Source organism: Acartia tonsa, chromosome 14 (assembly GCF_053477335.1).
Source record: "Acartia tonsa isolate MP-2025a chromosome 14, ASM5347733v1, whole genome shotgun sequence".
In the NCBI taxonomy this organism is placed as follows: domain Eukaryota; kingdom Metazoa; phylum Arthropoda; class Copepoda; order Calanoida; family Acartiidae; genus Acartia; species Acartia tonsa.
Window position 1 is genome coordinate 15,357,002 of NC_137273.1, and position 13,410 is coordinate 15,370,411.

General features: G+C 31.4%; 1 protein-coding gene and 1 long non-coding RNA gene across 2 annotated transcripts; both read left to right on the plus strand.

Annotated features, from left to right (window-relative positions):
- Positions 1 to 330: 330 nt before the first annotated feature.
- LOC145305334 (protein disulfide isomerase CRELD1-like) lies at positions 331 to 8,156 on the plus strand. The gene is made up of 16 exons (XM_080146951.1): positions 331 to 343; positions 787 to 856; positions 1,147 to 1,170; positions 1,767 to 1,865; positions 2,143 to 2,202; positions 2,372 to 2,429; positions 4,200 to 4,252; positions 4,421 to 4,492; positions 4,744 to 4,815; positions 5,187 to 5,258; positions 5,624 to 5,736; positions 6,308 to 6,355; positions 6,567 to 6,644; positions 6,933 to 7,004; positions 7,567 to 7,617; positions 8,143 to 8,156. Exons 1-16 carry the CDS (start codon positions 331 to 333, stop codon positions 8,154 to 8,156), a joined length of 969 nt encoding a protein of 322 aa, XP_080003077.1.
- Positions 8,157 to 8,436: 280 nt separating this feature from the next.
- On the plus strand, positions 8,437 to 13,016 carry LOC145306578 (uncharacterized). The gene is made up of 5 exons (XR_013875068.1): positions 8,437 to 8,477; positions 9,537 to 9,593; positions 9,966 to 10,027; positions 10,842 to 10,904; positions 12,923 to 13,016. It is a non-coding gene; the product is annotated as an uncharacterized LOC145306578 (long non-coding RNA).
- Positions 13,017 to 13,410: the final 394 nt, after the last annotated feature.

Consider the following 13,410-nt stretch of genomic DNA (forward strand, 5'->3'; position numbering starts at 1 on the left):
GGTTGCCTTTCATTGCTATTTTACTGAATTATTATTATAGTTTTTCAATATTACATCATTTATCTTTTATTTTATTTTTTGAAAACTTAAAAAAAAACTTTTCTATGACATTTATACTGTTTTTGCTATAACATCTAAATGCTTTAACCAAAATGGTAGATGCATCCCCTGACCTTAAATTATTATTTTTATAAGCCAAACTTTTTTATAATTACATTGCAAAACTTGATTAACAAAAGTTAAAAGTTGACACTCTGTTTAAAAAAAGTGAATATTTAATAAAAGTTAATAACCTTGTACGAAATGTACATCCATGTTAGTAAATGAAAAATGGTTTGGCTTGGTATATAAACAAACAGACAAATTATCAAAATTCAGCTTATTTTAATGGTCACGTGACCCAAATCAAACGTGTTTACAGATCGTTTAATGTTGTTAAACGATCGTACCCATCGTTAAATTTTAGCAGTGTTAAATGACGTCATACAGTGCTAAATTCAGATGGTTAATTTAGTTGGTGAGTGTCCTTAACCCTTAGGCGTACAAAATACGTAAAATTTTAGCAGTGTTAAAAAACTATTTGGGTTCTTAAACCTAGGCTATTGACGACCTTTATCTGCCCACCCCCCCCCCCCCCAAATACTATTTGAGATTTAATTGGCTATACCTCATTCCATTGTAAAATTTAGTTTTTTGCATTTTTCATCAAGAGTCATTAAAAGTTATGTTTTGAAGAAAATCTAGTTTATTTTGTGATATTTAACAGTTTTGTTTATATATTTTCAGTTAAAGAAGATTATGGTCTACAGATTTATGTGAAAAGCAGTGAACTAAAGAATATTTCAATGCAATGCAAGTATGTTATTTAATTTTTTTTTAAATTTAAAAAAGTCTTTATGTTTTCTCTTCACCAATGTAGACATTTCATCAAATAGCAATTTAATTAAAAGGCCAAATTTTAATTCAACTTAAATCAGTTGAAAACTGAATGAAAAGAAATATTTACTTTAAATAAAAGCAGACATTTTCTATTTCTTAAATTAAATAGTCTGCCTTTAAATATTTCTAATATTTAATTTTTTTAATTGAATTGCGCATGAATATTTTTTTTTTTAATTAGATAATTAATTCATTATAAAATTTTAGTGGCCCTAACAGCTGCTGTGACAGGTATCTATTAGGGATGGGCCGGATATCCGGCCACTTTCGATATCCGGCCGGTTACCGGATAATGAAACTATCTGAATAACAAATATCCGGCTGTTTTTTCTGCCGGATATCCGGTAATTTGCAGGATATCGAGTGTTGGTCAGATATCCGGCCGGATACCAGATATATTTAAACTATCCGGATATCTGGTATCCGGCCAAAAAGTATCCGGCCCAACCCTAGCATCTATTTTAATATCAAATCCTTATTACTTTGAATACTACTAGTTGCTAAACCCTTGCCTTTAAGGAAAGGTAGAAAAAGTCAAGAAAATAGCCAAGTACCACCCAAATACATTAAAAATGTTTTTTTCTGAAAAGTACATTTCATTTGGTACGTATTTTCTGAGAAAAAAAATTTACTTCTTAATTTTATGGGATTATTTTATTATGAGTTAATCCCTGTTCTCATCCAAACAAAAATCATGTATTAAATATTGTATCATATCAGAAATATTTTCCAAAATACATTTTAAAATTAGTTTAAGTTCTCAGTGGCATTCTCTAAGTGAATGCTTTAAGTCACAATGTCTGATTTTTTACAAGTCTAGAATTTAGATCATATGCAAGTGATGGGTGTGAGGAGGAGGAGGGTGACTGTGATAATGACAATGACTGTCAGGGTTCTTTAGTCTGTGGACATAATAACTGTCTCAAGTAAGAATTAATATCTAAAATTTTTCCCATTTTTAAGGGAGGTTTAAGTTAAATCATATCTAGTGCTTCAATTGTAATACCAAATAGGTTTTAATGTTAAATGAAATTTAAAAAGTTTAGTCACAGGGTCACAAGAGTGTCAATAGTAGTCATATAAAAGTAATTTTGGTGGCAGTTTATGGAAACTTCTAAAATAATCTATTTTCAATACAATGACTTTTTAATTTATGATGTATAAAACTTCTTTAAATTTTTTATAATACTGTGGTAAATTTAGATATCATAAAGAAGAAAAACATTGGGATAAAGAAGATGATTGTTGTGAAAGAGTTTGCAGGTGATCTGAATTTACCAGAAACCAACCAATCATGCATATCTATCCCTGAATATATGACTTTTAAGTAGACAGATAGACATGTATAGTGTGATTTTTCAATTTGATTGATACAGACTAAATATATCATTAAAATTTATTGTTTTTCAAATTATTTATTTTTTTCATCAAGATCTGATAATGTATGTGAGGAAGGTGGTGGCACATGCAAGGAGGATACTGACTGTTCTGTAAGTACAGGGTGTCCCTCGTAAACTGGTTTTTTTGAAACGCTTATTACTCCCTTGATATTTGAGCTATCTTAGTAAAATAAAAAGTATTTGGCAGCCTACTACTGACCATTTTATGGGATAATGATGAAAAATCCACAAAATAAACAGGAAAAAATCTACGAGGTATTACATAAGAGGTTCATTTTATTGAATTTAGACTAACCCACAAGAAAATATTTGCTTTGTGAACTTTGAGATAAGTTAGGGTCCAAACAGCTGATCGCTCAGACTTTCTAAGCACAAAAATAGAACAGGCTTGACATAGCATACCAGAAATTCTCAATATTCAATAATCTGAAGTGTAATATAAGTGAACGTTATGTAAAAATAGGCATAATATTGATCGACTTTGTTAATTTTTCATGTGAGCTCGCTTCAAATGCACACAAGAACCTGAAATATACCAGATTTTTTAATTAGACTACAATGCCAGTTCTTATAATGTCTGGAGTAAGTCTTTGTGATCCACCAGCTGTTTTAAAAGTTAACTAAGGCATATTTTTCTTGTATATTAGTCTTATATTCACTAAAATAAGCCTGTTCTGTATTACCTTGTAGATTTTTTTCTGTTAACTTTGCGGATTTTTCATCACTATATCATTAAAGGAATCCTGCAAGAAATACTACGCTTAAACTGCTGAAAGACTACCGCAAGTAGACCCAATATCCCAAATTTACAGACTTTAGCTTCAATAACAAAAAAGTTCTAGGCATTTCAAAATAGCATTTTATGTACAATGAATATTTTGAAAGACTTCCAATGCTTATAAAAGAAAAAAACAATATTAAATTACGTCGCCTAGACTCAAAATTATAACCTTATCTTTGTTAAAAACTTAGATTACCGGTAACTGATTACATTTTTACAATAAAAACACAACATTTCATAGTAAAAATCTATGAAAAAATTCAATTTTAATTGCATTTGTAAACGAAAATCATAGCGGAAACAAAGGGGAAAACTAATAAAAGCTCAGCTGTGATTGGTTGTTAATCTGATTCAGCCTTCTGATTGGCTACAGTACACTCAGTACAACGCTCAAGTTAAACTTAATTTTTTAAAATGATTTTGACGATAAAAATGGGTATTTTTATTGTAAAAATATGATAAGTTACTGGCAATCTAAATTTATACCAAAAATAAGCTTATAATTTTGTTTCTAGGCCACGTAGTTTAATTTCAAAATTTCTAACATTAGCATTGAATTTCTTTCAAAATTTTCATTGTACATAAAATGTTATTTTAAAATGCCTAGAACTTTTTTGCTATTGAAGCCGAAGGCTTCAATTTTGGTATTGGGTCTACTTGTGGCAGTCTTTCAGCAGTTAAAGCGTGGTATCTCTTGCAGGCTTCCTTTAAATGGTCAGTAGTAGGCTGCCAAATACTTTTTATTTTACTACGATAGCTCAAATATTAAGGGAGTAATAAGCGTTTTAAAAAAAAACAGTTTACGAGGGACACCCTGTATATCAATATGTGATATCAAATATTCGAATATTGAATTAAATTAAGGAATTGTATAGTTGCTTTTTTTTGGTTAAAACAATAATTGACTTGAACTTAAATTCTCAAGCTTATATTTTCATACTTAAGACAGTGAAACTCAGGGAAAAAAGAATTGAGACATATTTAGTACTTTTTAAAAAATAGTTCATGAATCCCTTATGTATCAATTCTTATATCTATGCTTTAATTAATTTCAATATTGATTTAAAATTTTTTTTCAGCCATCTACACTTTGTGGTTCTGGTACATGTCACAATACTACTATCTTTCCAAAGTAAGTTTAGAAAACACATATAAATAAATTTTTAATGTTAGATTCCAAAATCTATATTAGTTAAGTTTCTATCAAATTATCTTTTTGATTAAATCTGAAAATATATTAATAAAACTTGATCAATTTCTGGAATAAATGATAAAAAAATCTTTCTAAACTATTTTTTAGATCAGATTATCCATTCCACCAAATCTATTTCAATTCTAATGACTCCTGCTGCTACAGAAAATGCAACAGCAAGTAATATTTTTTCTTTTTAATTATTCTACTTCAACAAATATCAATTTTTCCTATGTTTTGTTTATTCATCAATAGATATTACTATTTTCAAATATCAGCAAATTTCAGTCCATTCAATATGATATTCAGATTTTTTATTGTAACGTAAAAGGCTAAGCTTGGTCAATCCATAAATGTTATTTCACTTTTTTGTTTATTTTTTTTTCAAAAATTTTTTAACTTCAGTTGCATATGTATTTCAAAATTTGCAGGTATAACAAATGTGGATATAAAGAGGAAGGATGTTTGTATGATGCAGACTGTAAAAGTGGATATTATTGCAAGTAAGAAAATCTCAGTATATACAAATTCTGAGCCTGGAAAATGTAATGTTTTAAAAAATCTATATCATCATTATTACCAACAGCCAATAATAGCTCATCATTTTTGACAATTGTTAGTTTTATCAATAAATTTAATATATAAAATCAAAAAAAACTCAACAAGAACTATTTCAGAATGACTAAAAACTTCATGTATAAACTTTAGATCTTAGCAATAGCAATATCTCTTTAGAAATAGGTTAATATAATATAGGTCGAATTCCTCAATTTGGAGCATTAATCATTTTTAACATAAATTAGAAGTCTAAGATAAAATTACAAAGAGTATAGATTATGATACAATGAGTGTAACACAAATGAATTAATACTAGATGGACTGACACAAAGAATTACTGTGAGGATGTTGATGAGTGTCAAACTTCTAGTGGCAAAGCTTATTGTGGGTAATTATTTTTTTCCTTTCACAATTTTAATTCTTATTTTTTTTATAAAGTCATAAAGCAAATTTAAGAAAAGACAAGAGTTATTAGGCTACACCATATTTGAGCATTGATCCCATAATGCAACCATATTAGGTCTAAATATTGGATCAGATTGCACATAATTAAAATTTACTTAATCAATATTTGTATTTTTCTGGATTTTACTATTAAAATTTGAAACAAATCTTGCAATTTCAAAAAAATTTTAGTGTAAGTTTGGAATTCTAGGTATGAAAGCACAAACTTTTCAAATAAAATTTTTCATTGAATATTGTTGTCTGAAGGATAAATCTATACTTACAAATTTATTAGATTAATTTTCTAAGACAAAATGCAGTCTGCACAAACACCATTGGGAGTTATGAATGTACATGTGAATCTGGATACACAAGCTGGTACTCTAACTCAGGATGTTCTGATTACAATGAATGTAGATACTGTAAGTAAACATAATATTAAGTATTATTGTATTTTCTATAGTACAAAGTACGATGTCTGTCTGTTTGTTTGTTTGTAGCAAAGGATCTCGCTAACCGCTGAACTGATTGGGTTCTCCTTTACAGGGTAGCTTCTCATAGGTCCCGGGAAGTTTTATAACTATTTTCTTGGGGGGTGGGACACCCCCAACCTCCCCAAAAATGAAATATTAAAATTGTGGGGTCGACTACCTCCCCCCACCCCAAAATAAATTCCCCCCCACCAAATTTTTTTTTTTCAAATCTAAAATACGAAAAAATTGGTTTGATCAAACCTCTTGGGGCAAAGCCCCTAGAGGCTAGGGGCAAATCCGCTAGTATAATATATTCCAGGTGTATTCTACTATATATACTAAAAGCATTTAGTTGTTGTTGTAAGTCAGTTGAAAAATTTACAGCCTTTTTCATTTGTCATAGCTTTTTTCATGTTTCACAGCTTTTTTGTCAAACTTGCAAAATCATGAATTGGCAACAAACTAAACAAAGTAATATAAAAATACATAATCTTGCAAATGCTACTCCTTTACTGTTCAGATTATCTGTACTGTTCAAGCTCTACAAAATGTGTAAATTATGATGGAGGTAGTACATTAGTTTTAATACTTTTTTAGTAATTTGTTCAACATTTAAGTATTTTAAAATCTAAACCTTGCAAAAAATTCTCCTTGTTACCATATATTTAACAGGTCTTCTAAAAGAAGAGGGGTTTTAAGGAATTCTTTCAAGAAAAATCACCAAATTTCTATTTCTAATAATATTTATAAGACACTTGGGCTAAGTTTATTAATTTAAGGTTATCAATGTGTTTGTAATGATGGTTATTACAAGTCTGGCTCTACTTGTTTGGATATCGATGAATGTGCTTTTGATAGTAAGTTAAATATACTTAAAAAGATGTAGCCCAAGATTTCCACCAGCATTCCATGCTGAATGCACATATCTTATGTTGAGTCAATGACTATGATAATTTTCAGCTTATACTATCAACGAAATTAATTTGAAAAAAAAATCACGAAACCTATATGTGTTTTCAGCTGTCATTGGGGGTCATCATGTAGTAGAATTGATGACCTTTTCATCTGCCCCCAAAATATTATTTAGATTTATTTTGCTTGTAGGTTATACTTTATCCTGGACAATTTTAAGTATTTTGTGATAGGTGTATTGGAAAATTGTCCTACAGCAGAAAAACCTGGATGCTACAATACGGCAGGATCCTACTCCTGCCACAGTAAGTATTCGTTTACTTTTACTCTCTACAGCACTGACTCTGATGTCTCTATATTTTTAGTTGTTTCAAATAGGACAGGGGAGAAGTTTAAGTGGTTCATAAGTTACTTCAGGGAAATTAACAAATTTTAGTTGCTAGATAATCCTAGGTTCAAATTTCCTTTGTGTGCTTAAAAGTAATATCACTTAAATTACAATCACTAGCTATGTTGCGTTAAAGTCTCTACAAAAAAAAAAAAAAGATTTTTAGATTTTTTGTGATTTTCCCCCAAAATGGTTATAAACCTTCCTGGGATGAGAAGCTTACCCTATTAAGAAGAACCCGATCGGTTCAGCAGTTAGCGAGATCCTTCAGTACAAACATAAGGACAAACAGTCTGACATCCTGTTACTTTATTATAAGGATTTTGGCTTATTGTTTTTATAATTTTCTACATTTTTATTTCTCCATCTCTTAAATTTTTAGCCTTTTTATTCGCAAAGTTTGTTAGCTTCTCATTTTTCAAAGAAAAGAAATTTTTTACTCATTTTAATTTTTGCTTTATGTTCCTTTCAAAATTTAGATCCAGTGGTAATGATGGTTTATGGTGAACCCAGTGACAAATGGTACTATGGTATGGCTGGAATATGGAACTATGAACTCAGGGATGTTTTTTACTTTTACCCCCCCCCCCCCCCATAAAATCTTAATCATCAATACCCCCCCACAGTATCTTCGAGAAATAAGTTATATAAGGATGCGCACTTATTGGAACTTATGGGCGACAAAATATGCCAAAAATTTTTAAAGAATTCAACTTCTTCTAAAAATACTTCATGCCCATTCTTCCCAATGTGATTTTTGATGATCTTAGGCCATTTCTCATTTAATTTTTATTTCATGCAAACTTTTTCTTATACATGTTTATATTTTAAACATGAGTGTCGCCATCCATAACAGCAAAGCTCTAAAATCAGAATGAAAGACAAGCAAACAACTCTTGTAGAGTGTAAGATCATTTATTTCTAAGTCTAAACAAAATTGTACATAAATTTGTTGCAAAATTACATGATTCTGTAAATGGGCTTGGGCGTACTTTCATTTTTAGAATTTGATTATAGAGATGCTTTGCTGATAATAATGTGCATTGTTGTCTTAGGAATCTTTATCTAAAATAATCGACGAAAAGGATAATTATATCATACAAAAAGTTGTTAATTAAAAATCAGCATGTTTTAAATAGTCGTACGGACTTACTGGAAACGGTTTCAAAGTTGCTACGCTTCCTAAATCGTACCTTACTGTTACAGGAATCACCATTCAAAATTTGAAATCGATAGGACAATTCAAACATGTCTAAATTAGTTAGAAGAGCCAACTGGTCCAACCCTGATTATAGAAAAGCTTCGCTTTTAAAAAGATTAAAAGAATTGATAAAGCTTAATTGACATCTCTTAGGAAATATCAGGGATTGTGCGACCAGGGATGGACAACGTAAGAGATTTTCTCGTATTCATTCGAATCCGGTGGATAGGAACCGGTTCTCATCCATACGAAAAAACTATGTCTAGCATCGTATTATATCCAGCTTTCTACGAATATAGAAATGTACAATCATAAGATTAAAACTAGTTTTTTTAGCCGGTGACTTCGTCACCTCGGGGCTAAAAAAACTAGTTTTAATCTCATAATTGTACATTCTATATCCACGGAAAGCCGTTTATAATACGATGCGAGAAATAACTATTCTCGTATTCATTCGAATCCGGTGGATAGGAACCGGTTCTCATCCATACGAAAAAACTATGTCTAGCATCGAATTATATCCAGCTTTCTACGAATATAAAAATGTACAATCATAAGATTAAAACCAGTTTTTTTAGCCGGTGCCTCCGGCACCTCGGGGCTAAAAAAACTAGTTTTAATCTTATAATTGTACATTCTATATCCGCGGAAAACCGTTTATAATACGATGCGAGAAATAACTATTATTGATATTTTTCTATAAAAATATGTAATAACTGTATGGCATATCTTTTATGTAATTTACAGGAGATTTTCACTTATACCGGAGGATTTTAAACTTTTAAAGGAACCCTGCAAGAAATTTACCGATCTAACTCTAACCAATCACAGCTTAGATTGTATTAGTTTCATTTGTGTCCGCTATGATTTTACGCTTACAAACGCAAATTAAACCAAATTTTTTTCAGAGATTTTGACTATATAAGGTGATGTTTTTATTGTAAAAATAATAATCAGTTACCGGCAACCTAAGTTTTTGACGAAGATAAGGTTATATTTTTTGCCTAGGCGACGTAATTTAGTATTGTAATTTCTATTATGAGCAATGGAACTCGTTCAAAATTTTCATTGTACATAAAAAATAATTTTGAAATGCCTAGAACTTTTTTGTTATTGAAGCTGATGGCTTTAAATTTGGGGTATTGGGTCTACTTGTGGCAGACTTTCAGCAGTTAAAGCGTTGTATTTCTTACAGGCTTCATTTAAAACAGCTTTGTTGATGTCGTCATTCATGTTTTATTTTCCTAGGAAAAATGCGAATGTTCTCTGCAAACAGATTGGCTATGTCAGGGGATACTCAAGAACGTAAGATTTTTTATATTAATAGCAGGTATATTTAGGTATAAGACAATGAACGTTAAATCCCCAATGATGCTATACAAATTTACCCTTCTGTAGATTAAAGTAATAATTAAAGATATCGTACACGGCTTGTTGGAACAAACCAATCAAAATGGTTGGTAAATTAAGTGAAACTCAAAGGAAATGGGTAATACACTTAAAATAAAAGCCAACTTATTTATAGATCTTTGGATACCAGTATAAATTATGTTCCAATGTGATTCTTGATTATTAGATAACAAAAACAGCAAATCTATGCGCAAGAATTGACCCTCCCCCCACCCCACTCCTTATAATAAATAATATCCTTGCTTATTTATCCTTTTTTTCATCTAGTGGAAGCACTTATGGATCAGTATCTGGCAGTGAATACTATGCCAGCTATGTTGCCTGTACAGGTAATAGTTACAGACAGTTTAACCCGCGGCATTTGCCCTAATACTATGCCAGTTATGTTGCCTGTACAGGTAAGAGATACAGACAGTTTAAAGAGTTATAAGAGTCTGCTTGTCGGCATTGGAAAGGTGTCTTGAATGCAATGCGTCGTAGTTGAAATGGTACCAACAGCTGTTATTTCTGTGGCACCTATAAACAGGCGCAACAAATTAAAAATCTTTTCACTAAGACCTACAAGTTATCTTGATTCAACAGCACAATAGATATAGAAAGACTAGATGATCAATCCTTTTAATAATCCAATAGAGACATAGTTTTGGAACAATCCAACCACATTTTTGTTAGAGAGTGTACACATTTTGCTACAGAAATAGGAGTTATTTTTCATTTCACCTGTAAAAACTATAAAAAAAAAATTACGTATTTTCCCTTTCTTGGCAACGCCACTTAAGGGGCAATGCGTCGTAATTTTACAGTGGCTTTTTATAGGTAGTTTTATGTTAGGTTAGGTGATTTCCCCGCATGGTTAGGTAATTGGCCCCAAAGGGTTAAAGCCCCTCCCAGGGGCTAGGAATAGGAGAAAATTTACTGTGAAAATACGACGAATTGCTCCTTAAGAGGCGTTGCTACGAAAGGGACTATATCCCTTTGAAGCTTTAAAGCTTTTATTGAAGAAAATATAATCCAAAAATTTATCGTCTATATTTTAAGATTTAATTAAACGTCACTAAAAACAAACAAAACAAATCCTTTTTAGTTTTGACGGATTATTTTGTCTGATTGAATAACCATCTAGGATATTAAATCTATTATTAGGAAAAGAAACAGATATAAGAGACTGTCCTTCTCAGCCAGAAACCTGTACTAGCATCTATAGTGGTAGGGATTAATATAAGTGGCATAGCTACTCTATAGCTAGGGTTAAACATGGTGATAAACAAAATTGTCCCTTTTGTATATTAAAAAGTTTGGACACTGCAATTTTGAACCACCTATTTTTTAAAAGTAATGAAAGTTATCTATAATACAAAGTAGAATAATGTCTGTCCGTCCGTTTGTCTGTCTTTCTGTCCGTCTGTCCGTCCCTTAAGATCTCGGTTACCACTGAAACGATAAGATTCTACTCTTCAGAGAATATACATACTTGGTAGTGCGAATGGGGCGCTTGTCCAAAATCTGTGATATGGAGATCGCTCTTCTATGAGTACACAATACACATAGACATTCTCAAAGTCGGCTTGTCAGTGAAGAATGCTTTTCCTTTTATTCCCACAGGTATAATTCGAATTTGGTTGAACCCGTGGCAGTCCAACAAATACCCACGCACGGTATTATATTGCTTTAAACTAAGAATAAATGGCTGGTTATGATGTTCGATCTATATAATATAAGTATATCAAGTATAAATTAAGGAAGATGGCATAATAAAGTGTATTTACATTACAAGGGAATTAATTAAGTATGAAAGATACAGGATATGAGATAATAAACATAAGTAGTGTAGGACAAGAGATTGCCTTAAGTCCAAAGCATCTAATTGTGCATAGTGTTAGGCCTCTAACATAAGACCTATGCACAATTCATGCCAAGTACTAAGGAACCTAAATTTAATACTATACAATGCATGCTAAATTAACTAAGTCATTACCTTTAAGCCAGGAGAGAAGAGGAGAACTTTTCAGTCCAAGAGTTAGTAAATAACTAACTTATTTTAAGAGGTGCAAGTCATAAAGACAACTTTATTACCAGGATCTAGTCCTGTCTGTTCAATAAGGTGTTTGTATGTTAAACTTGTGACGTAAATGTAGCTGTGGCTATAGGCAAGGCATACTTAGTCTTACATATTAGTTACATGATTACTTTAACAATAGATACAATGTTTTATATAAGCATATAACATTACTCAATCACATAGATATTACCATGGAAAGGCTAGTATTACCCATATATGGTGTTATATTGGTAATGATAGGCTTGAAATTGCATAAAAATACATTAAAACTGCCTGAGGGCTGACCAGATTATCTGTGTCTTATGCCTGAAGTGCGCGAGATAATTACACTGAGCTGTCAATCAGAAGTTGGAAGAATATCTCTTGTTGTATAAATTTATGATGAAATTTATAATAAAGTGTAGATAGATTAATCTAGAAGCGAAGCTTTTCTTTAAAAGTATTTATCTGTACGTTCAAATCATTTGAAATTTAGATCTTGCATCTCCATACTGGTCCTGTGGTGGTTTTAGGCTATTTTCTTGTGGGGGTGGGACACCTCTAACCCCCCCAAAAACTTTTTTTGCTTAAGATTCCTTGGTCCTTTTACGAATTTCGCCTTAATTTTTTTTATCACCTCTTGGGGCAAAGCCCCTAGAGGCTAGGGGCGAAGCCGCTAGTCTATAATACAAAGTAAATAAATACTCTTCAGGGAATATACCTACTGATCCTGTGGTGGTTTTAGGCTATTTTCTTGGGGGGGGGGGACATCCCCAACCCCCCAAAAACAAAAAATTCCCCCAGGAATTTTTTAAAATTATTTAAAATATTGGTGGAGTGGGGGCATCTCCAGGTAATAAAAGATGTAATTATACCTCTTGGGGCAAAGCCTCTTGAGGCTAGGAGCGAAACCGCTAGTCCTAATTCATAAAGTAGTAAGTTTTTTTTGTCTGTAGCTCAAGATTTCGATAATTACTAAAGCGATTGAGTTCTCCATTTTAGGTAGGCATCAAAAAGATCCTGGAATGGTTTTAGGCTATTATATTTTTACATTGAAGTCTTCGGATGGTTTTAGACTTCCATAGTACTAACCCAAAGATCCCTAACTATCTCATTGTGGTTTTACTTATATAATTTCAAAAAGCTTTGCTATGATAGAAAACAATCGATTGTATTAATATTTCAGCTGCTGGGGCTTACTGCTATTCTTACTAGCTGTTTCAGAGATCTTATAATACACAAGAAAAAACTCCTTTAGACTGTAAAAGATTAACTCTTTGACAAATATTATTTAATATAGAGAAAATATATGTTTTTAATCCAAAAAGTTTGATTTAATATTTTTTATTGTTAGTTTTCTAGTTAAGGGTGGACGTACCCCATATCTTTTTCAATAAACACCTCCCTCCCATAGGTCTCCAATGTCACACGCCCAGGGGTATTTTTCTAGCTAAAAAATTGCAGCCGTCTATCCTGATTCACATACACACGGACATTATGTATATGTATAGAAGTATCGCTATTAAAAACAAGGATGACAACATCCACAAAAGCAAAGCACTGAAACGGTAGGACAAACGGACATTAACACTTATATAGTGTCAGAACTGAATAATCAGAATATAAATGCATAAGAGTCGAAGCTAAATTGTAAGTAAATTTGTTGAAAAACTG